Below are 24,970 nucleotides of genomic sequence, written 5' to 3'. Positions count from 1 at the left end.
CTTGTAAAGTATACGACGTGTGGCCCCCAAAAAAACAGCAGCAGCAGCAGCAGCAGCAGCAGCAGCTCGAATTGCTGCTGCCTGGTTAACTGCTGACTGTAACCTTATAAAATAACAAAAATATATATGTGCTATATACTCATGTTTATTCTTTGTTGCTTTCCATTTGAGTAATATAATGAACACGCTGCTGCATTTGCTTTTTAAGTGCTCTGCGCTGTCTGTTCGGCGGGTAATACAACAGACATTTTTATTTTTTATTGTGGCACACGTGCAACTTTTTGACTGCTGTCAAGTGAAGTGCACAGGGCAAATATTTATACAAGGCAACTGTGCAGGCAACTTTAGCAATGCTAACTGCTGTCGAAATTCTTTTTGCATATGCAGCCATGCAGCATGCAGCATGCAACATGTTGACTTTTATCGAGTGCCACACAGCTGCAACAACGAATAAATCCTTGTGTAGTCAACATGCCAGCCATACAAAAACTATTTAAAGAGCATGTTAATATTTACAAATCAATTGTAGTGCGCAGCAAATTTCAATGGCAAAAACTTATTTGTGTAAAGAATTTATTGGCAGCAGCACTGAGTTACTTTAAAGTGAAGCAGATATATTTATTTAAAGCTAAACCAAGTTATCCAACTGTCCATTAGTTGCTTTGCTGATAAACTGAACTTTAGATAACTAGTTAATAAATTGACTGATCTATTGATAGCGCCAGCTTTGCAATTAGCTCAAAGTGCGTAGCACTGACAAATATGAAATGCCAGCAGCATCAAGATTAAATTCAAAACTCAGCTGCTTGTTAGCTGCTCCACGCTGTTCCGTTGTACATAAACAAATACACAAGAGAAAACATGCACAGAAACCATTGGAACGCGTCCAAGGTAACCGCAGTGCATCCATCAACATCAACAAAAGCAGCAGCAGCAGCAGCAAGTTGCAAGTGCAGTTGCTGCTGTGGCAAATGGTGCAGTGGGGAGCGTACACAGGTATGAGTAGTTTGCGTTTATTAAATTTGCTAGCAAACTACAAACGACTCATACGCACCGTTGGCTGCTATCTGCAGTTGTACGTTCCGTTGCGACTTTGTTGCAATTGCTAACAATGTAAAACTTTTGCTAGCAATCATTTTGCAAAGTATGAAGTTTCGCCTTTAATTATTCATATCATGCTGTCTCAACTGACAAATCAATGTCGTTTAAATGTATTTTGCTAACTTTGCGCTGTCTAAAATGCAGACGCAGCAGCTTCAGCTGTTGTTGAGTGTTATTGAGCTTGTTTTTCTGACTTCATCGTGCCACACTCTATTGCACTCTTCATTGACTGTTGCTAATGTGGCACACACATACTATATATATATATAAAAGTAAATATAGCCAAGTGCAATTATTTAGCTGTCAGTTGCCTTAATGTTGCGTTGATGTCGATTGTACTTTGACAAGCATTTGAGCATCAATTTGCGCACAAATTGCAGAAACTGCAGCAGCAAGTGGGCAAATTGATTGCAATTAACAACAGCAAGTGGCTGGGAGTCAATTAATATCGGCCAAACAGAGAAAGCGAGCCACGTTAAGTGGCAGCACAAAAAGAAATTCGTAGAAGCGGCTTAATTCAATTATGACTGCCGAAATTTCCAACGAACTGTCAAGCATCCTGAGGCTTTGAAATTCTTAACATTATTTTCAATCAAACAAATAATTATGTAGCATGAAGGTTACAAACGTTAGAAATTAATGTCATTATAATTAAGCGCATGTCACGTTCGCCTGCATTGTAATTCCAATTAATGATAATTAAGCGCCAAAGTGCGTACAACAAGCCAAATTGCCAACACTCAGCTCGGGGCGCGCAGCACTTGAGAAACTCAAGTTTATATATGGCTGAGCACACAAGGGACACCGAAAATTGTTGGTCACCACACACACACACACACGTACATATACGCTGTATTGTTAGCGTTGACCCACATAGATGTGTGCGCCTTGATAAGCACCTTGGCTTTAAGTGTGTGGGGGGCGGACCCACTTGACTTGATTGAAATCGCACGTTAGCTAAAATCAACAAAACATATATTTCATTGTGGCTCAAAACTAAACTAAGTATAAGGTCAACAGTACAGAATTCAATGCATAACATCAATCAAGCGCTTTATACAATACGCATACGCAGTGTGTGTGTGTGTGTGGGGCAAGCGTATATTGTAATATTCGTAGCACGCTTTTTGGGGTGCGGGCAAAATGATTTTCATAAAGCGAAATTTATGTGCGCAAAAATTGCTGCTGCTGCTGCTGTCACTTTGGGGACAGCGCCAAGGGAGCAATGCCACGCCCATGCAAATGCTTTGTGTGTGTATGATAAACGCGCATTTGTTGCATGATAAATAGCGCTGAGGCAAATAAACTAAACACACAGCACTGACAAACAAACAAACCGACTGCCCAACAATGTGTAACTCAGTTTACTGCCGGCCGTCGGTCCCTATGCGGTCCATTGGGTTGGCTGTTGAGCTCAAACTGCCATTGAGAGCAGCGCTGAACTGTACGCACTGCTAAGCGTATTTTGCACGCTATTCGGCTCAAGACATTCAATGCCAATTGCTGGAAGTTATGCAATTAGCAAATACGTCTTTGGCTGATTTATGCTAATTTAGCTGCGCGCACACTAACGTCATTAAATCAAACTGTAACGCCAACTCAGCTGGACAAGCAATAAAATTAACGCACCACACACACACACACACACAGATGAAATAACTTGCGTCATTTGCGCCAAAGCGATCTCACCGCAGTTGCCAACTGGCCCAACTGCCATAATAATCTTTAGCATTTACTTGCCTATTAATCTCAATGGAAAATGAATGTTTAATGAAACTGCCGACGCCGCCGCCGTCGCCGTCGCCGCATGCGCGCGCTCAACTCTCAGTTGGTTGCTGCTGCATTTGTTTTGACTTTGTACACACTTTTTATTGGTCTTTATATTTTGCTGTTGTTGTGGGTTCTGCTGTTGTTGTTTGGCTTTTGTGTTAACTTGAGCATTTCGTGGTTAATCTGTTGCGCTTTGTTTTTATGACGCCAGCGCGCTCTAATTTAACTTGACAAGTTGTTTGCTCTTGATTGAATTAAATTAACATATTTATGGCCGCCTGCCATGCTGATGGATTCAATTTTCAAGCTTCAAGCGTGGCCACGTGCCGTAAAGTATCTTGACTAAAGCAATATTTATCTATAAGCTTCATCCTATGGCGCTGCATAAATCAAAGCTGTCAATTATCTGCTGCTAGTTTTTTCCACATTGACATTAATGAGTTTTAGATGCGACACTTGAACATGAGCTAACATTTAATTAATTAATTTGCACATGTACGTGTCGTGCATGTAACTGTCTTTTTAGCTGTGTGTGTGTCTCCTATGCTTATCACCTGCGCACTGCTGTTCGAATTTATATGCATAGGCGCTCGCATCGAAACAAGCAGCACACATAGTTTACAACAAGCGCGACATCTGCCTTGTGTATGCTTAAATACAATCACATAAATAGAACTTTCATACACACACAAAAGTAGTAAAATATCCTGCAGTATGGCTGAGTGCTGAACAGCTATGAACTTGACTGTTTACCAGCTGTAGAGCTGGTGGCAATTGTTGATGAAGTTTCAGCAATGAAAAGCAAAGCGGTGAATTCAGCAACTCTCTACTGATTGTAAAACAGAATAAACATATATGTAGTTAATAATATATAGAGCAGCTTATTTCAATATAAAAATATGCCAAGTAGTTAAAATTAATAGTTTGCTAATAAGCTCTAAGACAAGACTAAATGCTGTTTGGCATATAATTTGTTACCAATTGGCATAAGTCTTAAACTGATGACACTGATAGTTGCTGCAGTATTATAGCTTAATTAATGTTTAATATTCAATATGAATATTAATATTCTAGCTTATTATTTTAGAATAAGCAATTAAGCAAGCAAGATGTTACTGAATTTACTAGTGATTGGTGATTGAATCTTATGTCTAAGTTTATTTTGATTTTTATTGAATTTCAACTGTTTAATTGTGCAACATTAAGACAAATAATTAGAATCAATTACCAAACCAAGTCCTCGCAGAGGTCAACCCAATCAACACAAGAGACTTTATGCAGTTAATCAACAAATTAAAAATAAGAAATTAGCATAACAAATAAAGCAGCCTGAAGGCCTTTGTTGCTCTGGCTATACCAATTGTACCATAGAATTTAATTCGAGGCTACAATTTTAATAAATTAATAAATAAATTAGAATCAATTAATGTAATTCGAGCCAAAAGTGTGAATGTGGATGTTGTTCAGCATCTAAGCATTGATATATCAACTCTATATTATGTTAATCCCAACAATTTTTGGTGTGCTGAGCGTTAGCTTAGTGATTGAATTGATGACTAGCTCCATATAATTTCAACTATATGTTGTATGGTCTGTAATTGCTCGTCTGGTGACTGGTAGCTACTGAAGTAACTACTTGTAGTACTGCAGGGCAGCAGCTGGTCGTAAAAAATTGTTGTAAAATTGTTGTAAAATATGCCGCGATATGTTTTCTGCGTTGCCACATGCCAGGCCTGTCAGGCTGAAAAGCCTGCGATTTAATTGCATTTTTAAAATGTGCTGAGCACGCCTGCATGTGTGTGTGTGTGTGTGTGTGCTGTACATTTTGCTTATGCAGAATTTTAAAATTTATATTTTATAGACAACATACAAAAATTTAAGCCGCTTTGCGTCTACTCAGCTATGCTATTTACTATATTTACATTTAAAACTATGAAAGCTGCAGACAATCAAATATGCATTGATTACAATTCAATTCAAAGCATAACTGTAACTGAATGTTGGACAGCTCAACAGCTTTATGCTTTATGCCTAAGTATTTTACAATTAACAACAAGTTGCTCGACTTAATGGGGCACTACGGGCATGTGCGCCCCTCAAATCGACAACTTGAGCACCTTTGAGCGAAGTAAAGCGGCTTAAGTTTGTGCGCAAATTCGCAATCAACAATTCATTTTGCTCTTGACATTTGCCAAGCACTTAAAGCCAGCAACTAGTGCACTTCAGTAACCAGCAGTCTGTCCAGCAGTGCAACAAAGTAATCCGATAAAGCAAACACACACACACACACACACACACAAAGCATGGCGTGCACAACTTGACTGCAAAATGCCAGTGTCAACTCGCAATGGACTCGGTTCAACTTTAAGCTCCAACTCAAATATAACTGCAGCCTCGAGGCGCCAACAAATAAATGTAAGCGCCCAAATATTTAATTAATGAAAAGCTACACAAACTTTTATTTTTTTGCAGCAGTTTTAGCATTTAGCGGCAGTTTTGCAAAATTGGCAGTGCGCAGAGGGCGCTGCTTTGGTTATATAAGTGAAGCGCAGGTGCTAAAAAGCTTTTAAAACTTTTCCATTCGAGCTATTGTCTGCACAAAATAAAAAAAAAAAAACGATGCTGCCAAACAATGTAGCAACAATTTTCAGGCAGCAATTTTTATAGAATGCTTTGTTGTGCGCCCTTTTGCCAGCAAGTTATGGCTTAACCGGAATTTCACTCAAAGTGAGTTTTTGTGTCGCCAAAGAATACAACGAGAATTGAATATATGTGTAATAAAGCTGCTGCTGCTGCTGCTGTTGTTGTTGCTTTTAATAAAGCCAGGCAAGTTTCAATTAGTTTTGCACACTGCGGTTTGTTGATTTGTTTGCCTTTGTGTTGTGGTCTGGAGTCGCGGTTAGCCAAGGTGCTGCTCATTAGAAGAAAACATATAAATGCTGTCAGAAGTAACGCTCAATGGTCAAACCATGCGATTTGGCAACTTGTCAAAAGTTCACTGACGCTCAAGTCAGCTGTAAAATTTAAGTTTTAGTCTAGCCTAAATTTTACGCTTCACAGGCAATGCGTTTCAGCTTTGTTCAATTAGCTGCGCGCTGTGTTTTCAAAACAAGTCCTTAGCTTGATTTTTGGCATAGGATTTGCTTGGATTTAATGCTGAGCTGATGTCACTTGCAGCTTAGAGACGACATGACACAAATTGAAGTTGCTGATGCGCAGACAAAGCAATAAAAATGTAAATTTTGCAGCATTGCATTTAAACAACTTTGAAATATAAATTTAAATTTCAAGCAGCTGCAAATATATTTTATTTAGTTGCCAAGGCAGCGGCAATTACCTGCAGCTAATGATTTCGTTAGTTCTTCTTATTGCTCTTGTCATTGTTGTGGACAGCCCAAACTTTCTCTGGCTGCGTATAGAATTTCCTTGTAATACGAACATTTTGTGTGTGTTGCTAAAAATAAACAGTTAAGTATAACAGAAATGTCAAAATGAAGTTGGTTGGGTTTATGTGAAAAATGACAAGCGGTGCTGAATTTTGCTTTATGAGCTGCTTCAACATGTCATTGTATACGCACTAAACATGTGTGTGTGTGTGTGTGTGTGTGGGTGGCATAGTAATGAGCGTTATATAAATCCGAGCACATAACACACACGCATTGATATCAACTTTTGCCAAAGTACATATTTTCTTACTCGAAATCAGGCAATTAATGTGCTTTATGCTTGTCATACACTCGCTGCTCTTAACTTTAAGTTGTGAGCTGTGCTTTTGACCTTTTCGTTGGTGACCTTTTGGCTGGAGAGTTCATATGGATTTGTGTGCGCTTGTTTTTTTGTTAAATTAGCTTTTGCTTTCTTTTGCTTTCACACTTAATAAGCCAAAGCATGGCCATGATGTTCAATGTCCTTTTGTCTTGCTGGCTGTTGTTAGCTGGCAGCTATGAAATTCAACAAGCTAGAAAATTTCAAGCTGCGTAAAACTTTGAAAAGCCAAGCATAAAACAATTTATTATTCAATATTAGTTGTTTGTGAAAAGTTTTAATTAGAAAGTTTATCAAGCAAACACACACGCACACACACACACACTGAAGCTGCTCATGCATTAAAAGCTCAATTTCTCTAAGGCGCAATTTGCGCATGGCTCAATAAACTCAATTTGTAAATTCAATGCACAAATATTGAAGGATAATTAAAGTGCAAATATTTGTGTATGCAGCAGAGCATATTTCGACATAACTGCGGCCTCTAATCAATCAATGCAAATCAAGCATAAATTGTCTTAAGACAAAGCTAAATATTCCAACAGCTGTCAATGGGCCGTAGCCACTTTGGCAATAACAATGCCTGTGACGGAAACGGAAACAGCTGCTGCAACGCTTTAGGCCACACACACACACTCTATTTACTCTTGGGGCCAGTACAAAGCAAAGCCATAAGACGACACTATGAGACACACACATACACAGGCAGTCAAGCGGCAAGCTCAATGTGTGTCATTGTCGTTGAGTTTGACATGCTGTTATAAATGTTATTATTATGCTCTGTGGTCTGTTGTTTAACAATGTGTATGCTTTTAATAACAAATTGACTAACAATACGCGCCATTTAATTGCAACTTGAGTGTGAAAACGCAAGCAGCAGATTTACATGCCAAAGCATTTACAGCTGCCTACTTTTGTGCGCTCATAATTGTAAATGCATTTTGCAATTTTTGGGTTTACGCTGCGCTTGTCTTAAGCTGCAGCTGCGCCAAGTATTTGTTGTTTATGCTTTCAATAACAAATTAAATAACAATACGCGCCATTTAATTGTCACTTGAGTGTAAAAACGCAAGCAGCGAATTTATATGCCAAAACATTTGCTATTGCCTACTTTTGCGCGCTCGCAATCTTTTTGCCCTTTTGCAGTTTTATGCTTATGCTGCGCTTGTCTTAACTCCCCAGCTAAGTTCAAGTTGTCAGCACGTTCAGCTACCGCCTGTCGTCATGCATTTGGCCCTGGCCAACTGATCTGCCTGCTGCATTATTATGTCAACGAGCAACTATTTGCAGTCAACTTTGTTGACAGTTTTTGCAATTGCTGCTGTTGTTGGGGTCAGCAGTCTGCCTGTCCTTTTGGCTTTGCTGCCGTCAAGCAGAATTACTCAAGTGCAACGGCAATTTAATCTCAAAATGCGTGCACTTAAGAGTTCATCATGGCAGCATTGGCTACTTGTTTATAAGCTAAACTTGCTTGCGGCCACTAAGCCAAGCCATGTTTTAATTAATGCAATGCAACTTTACAACTTTTGCTGCTATACTTGTTGTTGTTGTTGTTGTGTTTGCGCAAAAGTTTTTCAATTATTTTCGCTTTGACAAGGTTTATTTTTTATTCATTAAACAAAGTGCACAGCATAAATGCAGTTTTTGTCTTTGGCCTTGCGCGCAACTGAATCGAAACCACTTCTATTGCTCTAATTGAATTTTGAGCACTCTCAGTGCTGCCACTGACATTTAGTTTATTGCATTTATTGTGCATATGACTGCTAAAACTTTTGAATTACAATTAGCCACTTGTATCAAACACTAGTTTTAATTAAAATTAGAATTTGTTTGAGCCAAGCCAATTGCAGCAATGAATGAATTATTTAACAAACAATTGTTGTTGTCTTGAAAAGTCAAAATTTAATACGTATACGCAATAAATTGCATGCAAATTTCTAACGTATGCATTTATTTCACTGATTATTCTGCCTAAAAGCAGCTTTAAGCTTAGTTACAGTTTCATTTGAAAATTCACTTGAATTGTAAATCTTATAATGCAATTTATTGTTGTTGCATGTTAAGGAAACTAGCAAATTAATATGCAACAAGTAATGTCTAAGGAAATGCCAAGCAGCTTACATCAGTTACTTAGTTAGTGTGCCCAAGCTCAAGCTCAAGCTCCAAGCATGTAAAGGCAAAATCGCAGCGGGAGCAACATGCAAGGCCTGCATAGTTTAGAGTCTTGTGGGGGGGGCGGCTGCGTTGAGTGTGCGTTGACTGGTGCATGTCAACACCATTGTTGAACATGCCGTCGCATAGCGCATAGCAGATTCTCCTTGGACGCATTTTACAGATTCAAGCCAAAAAGGCAGCCACAGCGCCGCAGAGCCGCAGAGGCAGCAGAGCCTGTTGAAAGCTTATAAACTGCGGCATGTGTATGCGGCAGGCAACGTGACTGTGCTGCCAATGCGTCATTGTTGCCAGCTAGCTAGCTAGCTAACCATAGTGCGCTATTTGCTGATGGCCACGGCCAAAATGCAATGTTGCAATTTGGCAAATTGAAAACACGAAAATGAAAGCGAGCCTGACAAGCTAACAGGCGCTTTGAGGCGCAACGCGAGCGAGCGCCTAACACAACAAAGTCGCCGCAAAGTTAATTTACGTGCATGTCTGAGTGCATATGCATATGCATGTGTGTGTATGCATGTGTGTGTTGCACGTTATATATAATGGCCGCTTCCGGTTACAAAACGAGGCACCTCAGGGCCAACAACAATGCTGGCCACACTCTAATGCTCTAATTTCAAACGTGTCCAGCTCTTGCACATGCACAACAACAACAACAACAGCAACAACAAAAGCGCAGCTATTTACAGCAGCAATTGCGCCTAGGGGCGTGACTGGGGCGCCTTAAACGCAACTAATAACAAGCCTGCGTTTTTGCTTTGCGCATTTTAATTAAAAATAACTGCAACTAAAAAAGAGTAAACAACGCATAACGGTAGCATTTTTAATTAACGGAAATATAAGCAACACTCGTTGCAACTTAATATTTGTGTGCACGTTTTTATAGTAAAATTCGCATATTTTGACCAAAGCCAAAAATTGCTGTTGAGCGCTCAATTTTCAACAACAACTGAAATCAGCAAAGGCTGTGCATAATTTGCGGCATGTACTAATTGTGTTGCATGCTCGTGTCCGCTTAGTTGCGGCTTGTTTCGCGTCCCCACCCACCCAAACTATGCAAATTCGCTTTGTTGACTGACGAAGTAAACTGCAAATAACAGAGCTGCGACTAGAACAGAGCAGTCGCCATTTGCGCTTCGCTTGTTGGCCAATGCATATTTGCTTGCTTTTAATTATGCATTAATTACAAGCGCATTTTGTGTGGCATGTGGCACATTTAGATGCACACAAATTAAAGATTAGTATATCAACTACATGTTACACAAGCTATAAAAGAGATTTCAAATGAAAACCGTAAATGGCACAAGATCCTATGCAAATCTTAATCTTTAGTGTTGACATTAAATTCACAAGCAGTGCTTTAGATTTTACAAAAAGCCACACTGGCCACGCCCACAAAACACAACATAGACGCCCATAAAATGCCGGCGAGAACAAAGCAATTTCACACGCTCATGAATGGCAAAGTGAAGCACTCACACCCACACACAGGCATACTAAAGCAATTGACTATGCGAGCGAGACAGAGAGAGAGAGAGAGAGCTAGAGCTAGTCCCTAGTAGAACAGAGTTCAAGAATTTATTACCCAATTTGAAATTGCAAACGAGTGCGTGATAAAGCTTTTTGTTGTTGCTCTGGCTCTTGCTCTAGTGCCTTCCAGTCATTGTTGTTTGCTCAGGCGCACCCTGTATTTAAGTCTCAAGTTGGTCTTATTAAAAGTTTAATTGCAAAATGTAAAGCTACGTGAATCAATTAATTTCGATTATGCCACAAGCAACTAAACTAAAGTACACTGTTATTGCCTATCGATACTATCGATAACATTGACTCAGTTTAAATCAGTTGCATGCATTTAAAATAAAAATGAACATCAACATCAACGTTATGTATGCAAATCTGAGCTTAACAAAATCTGTTGATCTAAATCTTTTAAATTTCCAACACTGAGTATACTTTAGTCGCACATTTAGTAGCAACAACTATTGTTTGCCTTCGTGTTTTATGCAAAACAACATTGTTTATGACAAACGGAAAGCCAAAGCCAACAAAAGCAGCAAGTGGCATGCAAATTGCAAAGGAGCTCTCGAGCATTCCTGGTCAAGCTACAGGGCAAACAAAAACTGATAATAACCATCGGCTGGCTACAGTTGCATGCTTCACTTTATAAATTCTTGCTGCATAGCTCGATGCATAATTATTTTGTAGATTAATGTTTGTAATAAGCTCTCACTCCATTCTCTTCTTAAACTGGTTAGTTAATGCTGAAAGTCAAGGTAATATGTTGGGGCAACTAGCAAATGTCGAGCACATTTCTATGCAAAATACCAAAAGCCATTTTAATGCAAATGCAAATGCAAATGCGCATAAATGGCAACTTTTACAAAAACCACCTAACTACCCACCCACCACTATAATCCACCATCTATTTAAATCGTCGCGCACACAACTTTGTCTGTGTGTGTGTTGGCTGCACAGTTTTCGCATTTAAATATGTTTTTTTGTCTGCTACAAAATGTGGCCACGTTTCTAGTGGTTGGTCCTTGCCACTCTGACATGGCTTGTATATGTCTCTACATTTGCATTTGCTCTTTCGCTCTCGCTCGCTCGCTCGCTCTGTCTCGCTCACGCACATTCTTAAATGTTCATAAATTTTGCCTTTGCTTTTAAATAAATTCTCTTTTCGGATTGCAGCACAGAACAATTTCAAGTATGCGACCTATTTGAAATTTATGTGCTACACTTGCTGATGACAAAAAAAAATTTCAATACAACCTGCAAACTCAGTCGTAAACACTGATGTGTGTGCTTGAGTTAATTAAAATGCTTCTAGTCTGGCATTGCAATCATTTGAATTGAATTTATTCGTATATTTTACACTTGATATAAAGGCAATGCGACTACTGAATCTATTGTCAATAAAAGATTCAAATAAGCGCAGTGCATGCTTCAATATTCAATTTAAACAAAATTTGTATATATATATTTATTTTTTATATATATTTATATCATTGTATGTTGTATCGCTGAGAACCTTTTTGAACTTTTATTGCTTAGTTAAAATCCTTTACACATTTTCCTTTTAGCTTTATTAGTGGAAATTGCAGTGAGTAAACCTAAAACATAGCACAGCTGCAATTACTGTTATATTTTAATAATAATATAATATTAATTAATATAATACACTATTCATTTGCTTAAATATTCAACTTGAATTTTCGTGCAGTGCTGACAATGCAATAAAATTAAATTTAAAACAATTTTAATGGCTGCAAAGCGGATGAAAGATTTAGAGAGCGCAGCTTTTAATTTATTTTTGCAATTTGAAAACTAATCAGCTGCATTTCTTTTTCATTATTTCTCAACATAGTTAAACCAATAAGAATGACGAATTAAAAGCGCACACACTAAAATAAAACAGGCAAACGCTCAACTTCGCAGGATTACGATGCATATAATGGCAGTTAGCCATTGGCAATTGGACTCCAAGTGTGCTGCTATATCAATTATATATTCGAGTGGGGCAACTGCACGTCGATGTTGATTAGTAACTAAGCTCGTAAAGCAGGCAACAGGTGCGTCTCAAGTTTTATTGCTGGCCAAGTACGTGACACAGCGTTAAGCATTTGGGGCTTTGAGTGCGATGCTTTAAATTTGAAGTGCTACAGAAATTATTTTGAGAACTATGACGGATGTGTCGTCGGCCGAGATTGGCGCCTGCGAGCGAGCAAAAGTTCCGCCCGAGGCGCCCAGCAGCCAGACGGCAGCCAAAGCTGCAGCCCCGTCCAGCAAACCGCTAACCAATGGCGCCAAACAGACGACGCCAGCATCAACATCAACAGCAGCAGCAGCAGCATCAGCAACGGCTGCTGCCACCACAAGCAATCAAACTAAATTGGAGCGTCACATGCAGAGCAACAATAATCAAGCCGCAGCCGCAGAGATGCCTGCCATGGTTACAGCAAAGCCGGCCACGCCCACACCAGCCGCACCTGTGAGCAGCAGCAGCTCAAGTTCTGCTGCTTTGACAGCGGGCAGCAAGTGCAGCAGCAGCAAGGCCACACAACAAGATGTGGACGATGTGGCACGTCTGTTCGAGGAGAAGCCGGAGGCATTTGAGAAGTGGCTAACGGAACGCGCGCCACCGGAGGCGCTAAGTCGCCTGCACGAGTTCATTGAGACTCGCAAACCGCCAAAGCGGCCATCAGTTACCTCGGATTTGTTTCAACAATGGATGGCCGCCTCGCCCACCGTGCAACAGGTAAGTGGGCACACAGCAATATCTAACAATGAATTTCAAGTTGATTGAGCCACTACACAACAGAGAGAGAAAGGGAGAGAGCGAGAGCCGGAAGTCAAGCACACTAATGAGCGCCATGAGTAGCGTAGCTTGACAACAAATGAGCTGCATTTATTTGAGTGCCAGGACTCGCAGTCCATGTGGCAGCTACAATTTAAACTTTGTTGCACGCTCGCTGCGTTTTAATTTGCAGTGCTTGCTGGCAAAGTTTAGCAATTTATCTTTATCCTTGCATTAATATGGGCACATCTTGGGCGTGACTATTTGAGCTGCACATGTGATTTATTTAGAATAGTTTTTACAACAATTGATGCTTAACCAAGCCTGTTGCGACGTCTGTTGCGCATGATGTTCCTGTTCCTGTTCCTCCTGTTGTTATTCTGCATTACCCGTTGGCGCTGGCTATTGGCAACTTGACGCCTCAGAGCTCTTTGCGCTCTGCGCTGTCTTGCCATCATGCGATTATATCTGCGTCTGAGTCTGCGGTTCCTGCGCCTAGCCGTAGCCAATTGTGTAGCCAGAGAGCTGGTCGTGGTGGTGGTGGTCGTGGTTGTAGTTGTTGTAGTCGTTTCGCTTTCAGCTGCTGCTGTCGTTGAGCTTTCAGCTGCAGGCGTCGCCGCTGTTGTTGTTGTCGTGCAGTCGGCATGTGTTGGATCCGCGGCGCAGTCAGTGCAGCCATCCGTAGCAGGATCCTGACCCGTCGTACAGGCTGCAGCATCGCTGCTCCTAACCAGAATGGTTGCCAAAATGGCCAAAGTCAAAAGAATGGTAACACTTCGCATCTTTGCTGCTGATGATCACTCCATGTGCCAGGCCAGGCTTTTATAGCGCGAGAGCTGCTCGAGCTGAATTATTTGCAAGTGTACACAGCTGTTGCTACTATTTGCAAATATTTTGCAGTCTATTCAAATTCTATTCAAAAGTAGTTCAGCCAAGAGTTTAGCCTTCAAACTGCGTCGAAACAGCTGCCAAATTTATTTATTTATTTTTGGCAAGACATTTGCGTGGCTTACGTCAATTGCTCAGTTGCTAAGTAAACTTGATTCAACTTGAATAAAACCAATTTCAATTTTGAATGTGCAGCATTAATTGTTTATTTATTTTCTTTTCTTTTGTGGTTTAGCATTGATTATGTTTCAGTTTAACCGCGTCTGTTACCTCGGAGGCGATTTCTGCGATTGTTCTGCTGCCTTCTTTGGTTCATAAGCCTTCGTCTAAATTGTTCATTTTGTGCCCTCCTCATTGCTTGTCTACGCTGCCTACGCTGTCTACGCATCCTCCGTTGCATGCGGTTCAGCCTTCGAGTCAATATTCTATTTCGTCGTTGAACAGCAAGCAATTGAGCGGCGCTTGAGCTGCTCGACGAGGTACTCGGGGCAGCCGTTGATGACTCGCTGCCAGAAGCAGCGGCCGTTGATGAATCGCCGCCGGCGGGTGCAGGTGTTGTTGGTTCTGAGGGTGCTGGTGTTGTTGTTGTGGTGCAGTCATCATTAGTAGCATTAGCATCATCAGTGCAGTCAGTACAGCTATTCTCAGTAGGATCCTGACCCTCCTCACACGCCGCTGCATTGCTGCTCCTTACGAAGCAAATGGCCAAGACAGCGCAAGTTAAGATCACCGTTTGGATTCTCATCTTCAGGCTTGAATGTTGAGCTCTGTACATTGGCTGCTCAATTTATAGCAAATTTTCGATTCAATATCGGATCAAAGACAACTGTCCCAATAAAATATATGCGTGTATGTGTGTGTATTGAAACAATGCTCATCTTGAATATCCGCTATTCAGGTCTATTGCTAATCAAATTTGCAAACTTTTATTTCATATGTGCACAGCTGTTGCCAAAAATTATTTTGCCACATCTAGCACACAACATCTTTCAATTCGATGGCCAAGAAATTGAATGCCAAACTCTAATGAATTTATTTACTTAGAGTCCAACTGCTTTGACACATGTTCCCAAAGCTCTCAAGTTCTCAGGTCTAACTTTAGGCCTTCAATTTATGTAAACTTAATGTAGCCTGTTTTAAAGCATACATTTTAATAAGACACTTAATCAAGCAAATGATTTGCGAGTGCCAGTTAAGAGTTATGAGTTCAAGTTGTAAAATCTTGAAAAATCAAATAACATATATTTTCAATAACAGAATATATTTTTTATTTAAGAGTTGTCAAGTTGTTTTACTTAGCAAACAACTTTAATTCATAGCTATTATTTTAAAAGTTATAGAAATAATCTAAGTTAATTTTCTATAAAGCACAATGCTTGAAGAATTAATCTTACCAACTAGAAAAGGCTCGAGACTTTGAATTTAGTTTGATATTGCCCTGATCAAGCTCAAAAATGTAAAAAGTTGTTTTTTTATATTTAAGCGCTTATAATTATAATACTTTGCCAGATAATGAGGGACAGACTTTTGACTTAAAACGCAGCCAATTACCGATTGATGGCAAATTAGAATTTTTTAATTTTTGTCTGTCTTTAATCTAAGACCCCATTCTAATATGAACGCCTATCACTAAATCACGCTAGTTACGTTTAATGCATCATTGATAAGTTTGTATTTATTTGAATCTTGTCATTATTCAATTCATATATCCAAAGTTAATAAGTATGGGTCCTTTGCCTTTTCTTCTCCATGCAAAGGGTCCCAGCCTTGAATGCTCAGTTGTTGTCGCGCAGTCAGCATTTGTTGGATCCGCGGAGCAGTCAGTACAGCTATCCGCAGTAGGATCCTGACCCATCACACAGGCTGCAGCATTGCTGCTCCTTACAAAGCAAATGGCTAAGACTGCGCAAGTTAGGATCACCGTTTGGATTCTCATCTTCCTGAATAACGAATATGCTACGTACTACAAACTCTTCTCTATTTTATAGTAATTTTGTTAGTCGGATTTAGTCGTTTTATCTTGTTAATTAGACAAAGTCATTGTTGTTTCAATTAAACTTTAAGTGTCTAATTTTAAAATTGTTGTGTAAACAGCTGCTAGCCAAAATTATAAGCGATGTGCATAATTTTTTTGGCATAAGGTAAAAAATAATACCAACATAATTTGTTTTTTGTTATTCAGTGGACTTGAATATATTATTGTTATTTAAATCCTTTGCCACTAAGTCTGTTGCTGGGCCTCATCCTCCTCCACGAATTTGGCCTCTTAAGCGTTTCTGAGCACCCAAGATGGTGGGAAAAGTTTTCGATGTTGGTGCAGTCTGGGTCATCCTTATAAATATCCTCGGAGCACTCAGTACAGTCTTCAGTTGCCTCAGCATTGCTGCTCCTTGGCTAAGACTGCGCAAGCTAAGATCAGCGTTTGGATTCGCATCTTCTTGAAAATCGAATATGCAAATACTGCGAGCTCTTCTTCATTTTATAGTAATTTTGATAGTCGGATTTTGGTTGTTTTATCTTGTTAATTAGACAAAGTCATTGTTGTTTCAATTAAACTTTAAGTGTCTAATTTTAAAATTGTTGTATAAACAGCTGCTGAACCAAAATTATAAGAGTTAAAAATTGTTGCTCTTTTTCTTCTCAGTTGCATAAGATGTTAAAAAAATACAAATATTTGTTGTTTTTGTATATGCAGAGAATGTATTTTATTCAATAGACTTGAATATTGAATTGTTATTTAGATGCTTAGCCTCTGAATCCGTTGTTGGGCCTCCTCCTCCTTCTGCGGGACAACAATATCTGGCGCCTGCGGATAATACGAATTTGGCGTCTCAAGCGTCTGAGGGCAGCCAAGATGGCAGCATTGCTGGTGCTGCCTCCGGTGCTGGGGGCGACAGTTGTTGCTGTACCAGCTGCTGTTGTTGTGGTGGCAACTGTCGTTGTTGTTGTAGTGGTGGTGCAGTCAGGATCGGCCGCATTGGCTGCCAGCGTGCAATCCGTGCAGGCAGTCAATACCGTGTCCGAGCACTTCACCGCTTCACTGCTCCTGGCCAGATAGATGGCCGCAATGGCAACACAAAAGACAACAGTTTGGATCTTCATAACGAGACTCGATGCCGTTCAATGGCAGTGCCACCTCAATTTATACCACTTTGAGTTGCCACAAAATGTACGCAGCTGTAATCGGCCGAGCAAACAGTTACAGATTCGGCTAAGCGACTTACAATGTTAACATCGCTTTTGTTTGCACAGTTGCGTTACAACATACAAATAACTAAATGAATTGACATTAACAATAAAAATTAGTGTACGATATAGCTTAGTCTAAGTTGCAGACACAAAGCTTGCTGCTATGAAATACAATCGTTAATATCGGTTGTTGAGAAACAGAAACAGCAAATGCGTTTAACAGTTTTTAAATTCTTGGCATGTTATTTGTTCATTAAGCCACAATTTGTTTTCATTGTTTCATTGCTATTTGTCTGATAATTCAGATCTGCGCCATCTGTTGTACGTGTAGTTATCACGCTGAAAAACTGAAGCAGACTTGTAAGCGTTATTTAAATTTCAGATAGTCTTCAAAACAAAAATATGTGTTCAAATATTGTGCCGCAGAATTTCTAAAAATACGTGTGGATTTTTTAAATAGGCAGAAATTTGCTTGACTTATTATCAGTGATTAATTTTATTTTCAATTTTAAGTTGAGTCAAATAATTTAGCAGAATGTTGAAAATACTTGAGCGCATTGCAGACTTTTTAAAGATTTAGTTAAGATTTTTGTCTATGAAATAAATTATACAATTAAGGTAACCTATTAATTAGTTTTAAAACTATATATGTGTTAAATAAAATTAGCACAATTGAAGCCAAATGTCTGCTTACATAATTCATTATATATTCGTTTTTAAATGGCAGCTGAGCAAATAAATTATGAACTTTCAATTTAGTGCTAAGTCTACGCATGCCTAAACATTAAATACAGCTGCTGGTTTAAATTCAAAATCTGTTGGTTGCTCAAAAATATACAAAAGCAAATTCTTAACAGGGTTGCAAGCTTGAAGTTTCATGCTTTATTAAATGTATTAGCTGTCAAACTCAATTAAAAAATTAATAAAAGATTTTTATTGCTTTTTAAAATGTTCGCTTTATTTTGAAACAACTGTGATATGTTAAGCTTATTTGTTTAACTTCAAGTAGCCAAAGTTAATAAGTATTGGTGTGTTGCCTTTTCTAAACCACTTGGTCCACTGAGCACGAGGTCTGGATGTTGTCGTTGAGGTTGTGGGAACGCAATCAGCATGCATTACATTCAAAATATCGGTGCAATCTACGCAATCAACTGCATGCTGCCCCGGGTAACAAGGCACGGCAACGTTGCTGCTTATAAGAAATGTGAAATGGCGCAGTAAAGCGAAATTTTTAAAGTTGTCATAACGTCGCTGCTGAATACAATGATGTGCTCAAATTATGGGCACTGCTCTTTATACGCTAATCAACTGACGGCTGCGCAAATAAATTGAAAGTTTTGTTTGCTTTGCATAAACTTAAACATGAAATTATTTGTTTAAGAGTCACCGCACAGCAGCAGTTAAGCAACTTGAGCTTTACTTGAGTTAAATGCTTTGCTTGGCAGTATAAATAAGCGCAATTGTTTTGGCTGCGACAGCGTTGGATGCTGCTGCTGCTGCTTGAGCAATTGCAACTGCACACTTGACTGGTCTAGAGTGTGGTCTGGGACACGCCTCACTCGAGAGTCCTTCAGTTAGGCACACACACAAGCGTGTGAGCGTGCGAGCGCTCACCTTGCACTTGCGAAAATCAAACTAAATGCGAGCTGCATGCTCAAGGACTCACACGCATACACACACATATGTTTGTTGTGTGTTTTTTATAGCAGCACAACAGGCTTTGTGTCTTTAAGCTTACAATGGCAAGTCCTGTTATGCTTATATTTTATGATTGCCAGGCTAAGCGAGCGCAGCTGCCACACAGTCTGTCTGTCTGTCCGTCTGACAGGTGTTGTGTCGCATTGTCGATATTGTCAATTTGTTTAAGTGCATGTTACATAATGCAAACAGCAATCGACAGTTGTTGCCGCTTGTGCATCTCAAATCAGCAGCTCTGCTGCTATAAAAACTGCACTAGCGTTTTAATTTACAGTTCATTTATGGCCAAATCCCATTTAAAAGCCATCAAACATGTAATACGCTTGCCGCTGCGGCTGGTCTCAGCTTTTAGTGCTTGTCAAAAGGATTTTAAGAAAAACTTTTGTTGTGTGCAGCTTTTTATTATAGTCACTGCTGCTGTTGCATTGTTAGCAAAAAGTTCAAAGCTACTTTCATTACTTGAAAGCTCCTTAAGCAGTGCACAGCACACAAAGGTAAAGTTAAACAAATGGCATGTCGTTGCTCTTATTTATGTGCAATGCTATAAATGCATCTTATATGTGGGCAATGCAATGTTTAGTTATGGTAGATGAAGTAAACTTGTAACATTGTGGCTCAATATTAAGTATACGTTCAGTAGCACAACTTAAGTTAATTCAATTGGGTCAATTGGTGCGTTAAATTATATTTACTGAGCTTGTTTACATTTTTATGGCATTAAACTTAAAAGCAAGCCAAGTAATATAAGATATAAAAATATGATATAACACTTAACTTAACTAGATGGAACATCAAGCACAGTTCGTTTATTATTTATTTATGCCTAAGTATATATGCAGCATTATATAATATCAACTACCTTTTAAAGGATACTTAATTTAAAAAATATATCATTTTTGTATTTTTATTGAAAAATAGGTGTTGTGTGTCTAAAAACAAAAACATAATTTTAAATAATTTTAAAATTTAATTTTAAATATTTGTTGTAATCCTTTTCTTTCATCGCCGACTGTTCATAGTTGACATTAAATAAATAAATAAGTGTTCTGAGCTGACTTTTTATAAATAAATTGCAGTTTAATTATTGTTTTAACATTATTGTATTTAAGCTGATGCAAAAATTTACAAGAAATTCTAAAAAATTACAATCAACAGCTTATTTGTTTATATTTTAATTTATTTATTAGCAATCACACTAAATTTTAAATCGCTTTTATATATTGGCTCAACAGTCTAATTTGCTATTTATTGTTTAGCAATTATTGTTATTAATATTTCGTGTAAAACAATTAAACACACAACTTTCAAGCTAAATACAGAAGCTCGCGCATATTTCCGTGCACATTACTATTGATATTTGATATAGTTCGGTGGGAGGGGGGTATGTAAATGTTTTACAAACTCTATGGCAACAAATTAAACAACAACAATAACAAATTGCCTTAATTTGGCAAAATGGTATTGGTGCCGCCGACTGGCTAATACCAAAGACGCCAGCTAGCTGCCCATAGAGTCGGAGTCCTGGGCTCGAATCCAGCTATAGACGCGCAACACGCAACGTGCCACAAACTGAAGCTGAAGCGGGGGCCGCAAGCGTAATTGGCTACATGCACGCAGTCCAAAAGGCATTTAGTATTCAATTACCAGTTAGCAGTATTGTATGTTAGGTACGCGCTTAAAGCCAAAACTGCTAATGGTCACCTTTGGCAGCAGTTTTAGTTTCAGTATCAGTTTCAATTTCAATTTCATTCCCATTTTGAACTGGGCATAGGTCACAAGAGTCGGTGCTGCGGGGTTAAGTGTGCTGAACGTGGGCTAAATATACTTGAGCCCATACAATATTAATGTGAATATTTAATTTGAGTTCGATTCGATTCGATTCGATTTGTTTGGCGCTGTGGCTTATCAATCTATTAATATCAGTTCGCTTATGCTCGCTACTCGGCTTAATTGAAACAGTTAATTAATAAACAGCACCCAGTCTCAAAATCCAATTATTTCGAAGCGCAAACAATTTAAGCTTTTCATTAGCATTTACTTATTGTGCTGTTGTCCTTTGCAGAAATCGCCGCGCAGGCTTTCGAATACATCGGTGCAGGCGCTGCCCGAGAGCCGACGACACTTGATGGATCTGGATGAGGGCGAGCTCTTTATGGAGCTCATACGCGACGTGGCCAACGAGCTGGACATTGATGTGCTCTGCCACAAGATATTGGTCAACGTTGGCCTGCTAACCCATGCGGATCGTGGCTCGCTCTTTCTAGCCAAGGGCACGCCCAACAACAAGTACCTGGTGGCCAAGCTCTTTGACGTTACACAAAACACAGGTGAGTACGCCCCCCGCCCACTAAATGGGACAATGCAATTGCTCAATGTGTGCCCAACTGTTGCCAGGCCAACGTAAAAACACAAAGCAAACTGAATAGCGCTGAATCTAGTTTAATTAAGTGACCAACATTTGCAAAAGGGACAAAAGTAAGCCAAAGTATTTAGTTCGCAAATAGAACAAAAGCAAAAGCAGCTTAGTTTAAAGTTTAGAGCACATAATAAATTCATAAGCGCAGCAGCATAAATTGAACCCAATTTTCAAACTTCAAACAAATCCCTTTCTGGCTAACTTTAGGCTGAAACTGCTTTTATAAATATTTAGGCATGTATTAGGCTTAACACTGAGCTAGCATGCGCTGCTATTTTATAGACGCGGCTGTAAATCTATCGTAACTAATTAGCATTAAATGTTTACCCAGCACACTTTCGAATCATTTGGCTCAACAAATTGCTACTCATTAGCCTCAGCCTGCGAGTGTAAATATGCAAGGCCTGAGTGTAACGTTAAACACATTAGCAAATTAAGCTAAAACGGAAGCGGACATTAAAAGTTGTTGCTACACACACTTTTTATACATTTTGGCCAGAGCAGGTCATAAAACTCAAAAAGGTTTGCCAGCCAATAAAAAATACATGCCAAACACACACACACAAACACACACATGCGTACATAAGCTATGAAGCTTATGCCCAATGCTTCCGCCCACATAATAGAAAAAGCTTAAAAAATATATGTTCGGGCTATATGCAGTAGCAATGATAAAGAGATTGTTAGCTAGACTTAGCCAAGGTTAACTTTTTGGCAATGTGGCACACGCACACACGCACACATGAGTGTGATGCAAATTGGTAGCTGAGAGTGCTGGCGCCTGATTTTAGCTTTTAGCGCCATTGGCTTTTATGTCGTTTCGTTTGCGCCATGGCAGAGTGAATATTTTGTCTATAAATTTAATATTTATTTAGCGAAAGCAAGAGTCGCGTCGAGTCGCTTTTAATGATTTATGCCGTTTCATCTTGCACACAGCACTCAAGGATGCGGTGAAGCGGGCGCGCGCCGAGGAGATTATCATACCGTTCGGCATTGGCATTGCCGGCATGGTGGCCCAGACAAAGGAGATGATTAACATCAAGGAGGCGTACCAAGATGCGCGCTTCAATTGCGAAATCGATCTCAAGACCGGCTATAAAACGAATGCCATACTCTGCATGCCAATTTGCAACTACGAGGGCGACATTATAGGCGTGGCACAAATCATTAACAAAACCAATGGTAACAACAATGCAAAATAATTAACAACACAGCGCTAATTTGTCTCTTGTGTGCAGGCTGCATGGAATTCGATGAGCACGATGTGGAAATCTTTCGCAGATATTTAACATTCTGCGGCATTGGCATACAAAATGCGCAGCTCTTCGAGATGTCCGTGCAGGAGTACAGACGCAATCAAATCCTTTTGAATCTCGCACGCAGCATCTTCGAGGAGCAAAACAATCTCGAGTGTCTCGTTACCAAAATCATGACCGAGGCGCGCGAGCTGCTCAAATGCGAACGCTGCTCGGTGTTCCTAGTCGATCTGGACTGTTGCGAGGAGGTAAGTATCCTATTTCTATTTCAATTGTGTTTGAAATTTGTCGATTGCATAATAAAAATGACAAGCTAAAAGTTTGTGGCCATGCTACGCCCAGTTGGCGCGTGGGCGTGGCCATGTCACTGTCACTTTCATTAAAATTAAAATGGCTTTAATAGCAGCACAGTGCGCACAGTTTTTTCTTTTCATTTTCATTTTCATTTTATTTTTTTCGTTGTTTGTCTGTTTGTCATTTTTACTGTGAGCGTACCCCAAGGAAATTAAAATGTGCAATTTACATTCAACATCTCTATTGCTTTTACTTTTGCTGTTGTCTGTTATATATACGTCTTCTGTATATTCGCCACTGGGAGCAATCTGTAGGTGAGACCAGTTCAGGCAATTCTCATTGATCCGCAATTTGTAAAACAAAAGTAATTTTGAAGATATATACAATAGAGTATTGTCAAAAACAATTGTACGGGCTAAAGCTTTAAGCTGAGTTGGCTTTTATTTAAATTAGAAAATAGTTTTTTACATAAACGTAGTAAGTAGCTAACTGTTAAATGCAATTAAACTAGCTTACAAATATTTGCTTTTAACCTCAGAGCTCTTTCGCTCTCTTTTAAAGCATTTGGCGCACAAATTTAAAGCAAAAGTAAAGCTCAGAAATATTTGATTGACACATTTTTATCGAATTGTTATTGAAACTCATTATTAAGCTTAATTGAAGAGGAAAATATTATTAAATGCATAAAATACAGTAAGTGTGTTTCCAATAAATTAGTTAATTGGTTTGCATAGTCTAAAGGCAGTTTCTAGCTCACTCCATATGTCGCTTACTGCAGTCAAAACAACGCCCACCCACCCAACCACATCGTACGATACTCAAATTAACGACGCTCTCGCTTAGCCCAGAGCGATCGAGCGCAAGCGAACGAAGGAGAAGAGCATCGCTGCCATCTCTCAAAGACGTAGGCTGATTAGCAGTTGAGCATCTGCTGTCGCTCGCGCTCTCTAAGCGATTTGCACTCTCTAAGCGAATTGCGCTCTCTAAGCGACTTTCGCTCTCTAAGCGACTTTCGCTCTCTTAGCGACTTGCGCTCTCTAAGCGACTTACGCTCTCTAAGCGACTTTCGCTCTCTAAGCGACTTTCGCTCTCTAAGCTACTTGCGCTCTCTAAGCGACTTACGCTTTCAGCTTCAATTCTGGCGAGGCCACTTGCAGGTCAGTCGAGTGCGAAAGCTTAAGCAAAATAAACGATTATAATCAAATTTTCGATTAATCGTGCGGACTGTTGGCGAGGAAGCAGCTCCCTGCCTAACAAAAATTAATTTCACAACTCATCTAATCTATGCAGTTAACTTAACCAAGTCTATTCTATATATTCTCGTATGCACCTTTTGCTTAATGAGCTCTCATAAATTGTATGCATTAATTACAGCTGCCTATTTAATTAGGTTTATATTCCTAGAACTGTTTTGTAATATTAACTTTACGAAAACAAAGCATTTTGTTTGTTTTGCTCGAGCCAAGAAGCTAAACAGCGATGCAAGTCAACACGGCTGCTGCTGCTGCTGCTGCTTCAATTCATTTCAATTTTAATAATTTGAATTTTATTAAATGTGTGTGTAAACAATTAAGAACAGAACACGTGGCTGCAACATTTAAGTAAAGCTGAAGCGTGAATTAATAAAATGTAATTAAAGACAAATGCAGACACAATAAATAATGAAGCCACCCAACCAGCTGTCTAAAAATAATGATGTTGCACTATTTGTTATTTATTGTGTGCTGCATTCAATAAATAATTGCCTTACATGCAACATTGTTGATATATTTATTGCAATTGGGTCAGCGTCGTGTTGCAAATTCTTTTTGCTAGTTAAATGGCGCTTAATGCAATTAAAAGCCATTTACATTTATTGTATTTATTTCGCATTTATTGTGGTCTGTGATTTTGTTAGCAAATTGCCAATTAAGCTGGCGGCCTCTAATGGGAATTGCTAACTGGGACTGTGATGTATGTAAGCGGATGCTAAATATGCAAGTCATGTGCAGCATATTAGCTTAATTATATGTGCAGCTAGATGTTGCACGTTGCACTGTGAGCTGAAAAGCTGAAAAGTGCTGCTTCAAGTCACGTTTAAGGTGATTTATCAGCTTGGGGAGGCAGCCTCGAAGGCTTGAAGCTGAA

General features: G+C 39.3%; 2 protein-coding genes across 3 annotated transcripts in view; one reads left to right on the top strand and one right to left on the bottom strand.

Annotated features, from left to right (window-relative positions):
* The window catches only part of LOC108603839 (cGMP-specific 3',5'-cyclic phosphodiesterase), a 37,722-nt gene that overhangs the window by 7,886 nt on the left and 4,866 nt on the right, over window positions 1-24,970 (top strand). For both annotated transcript variants that reach the window (XM_017992986.1, XM_017992985.1), the window contains exons 2-5: window positions 12,173-13,063; window positions 20,940-21,204; window positions 22,230-22,475; window positions 22,532-22,797. In XM_017992986.1, coding sequence (XP_017848475.1) covers window positions 12,488-13,063; window positions 20,940-21,204; window positions 22,230-22,475; window positions 22,532-22,797 — 1,353 coding nt within the window. In that variant the 5' untranslated portion in view covers window positions 12,173-12,487. The remainder of the gene's footprint in view (window positions 1-12,172; window positions 13,064-20,939; window positions 21,205-22,229; window positions 22,476-22,531; window positions 22,798-24,970) is intronic.
* On the bottom strand, window positions 13,364-13,885 carry LOC117134837 (protein new-glue 3-like). Its single transcript, XM_033293950.1, has one exon. It carries the CDS (start codon window positions 13,882-13,884, stop codon window positions 13,417-13,419), a length of 468 nt encoding a protein of 155 aa, XP_033149841.1. The 5' UTR covers window position 13,885; the 3' UTR covers window positions 13,364-13,416.

Source organism: Drosophila busckii, chromosome 3R (assembly GCF_011750605.1).
Source record: "Drosophila busckii strain San Diego stock center, stock number 13000-0081.31 chromosome 3R, ASM1175060v1, whole genome shotgun sequence".
Classification (NCBI taxonomy): domain Eukaryota; kingdom Metazoa; phylum Arthropoda; class Insecta; order Diptera; family Drosophilidae; genus Drosophila; species Drosophila busckii.
Note: the sequence above shows the minus strand (reverse complement) of the source record. Positions and strands in the feature narration are given on the sequence as shown.

Coding starts and splice junctions, on each gene's coding strand:
- LOC117134837 (XM_033293950.1), bottom strand. CDS start 13,884: ATGCGAAGTGTTACCATTCTTTTGACTTTGGCCATTTTGGCAACCATT.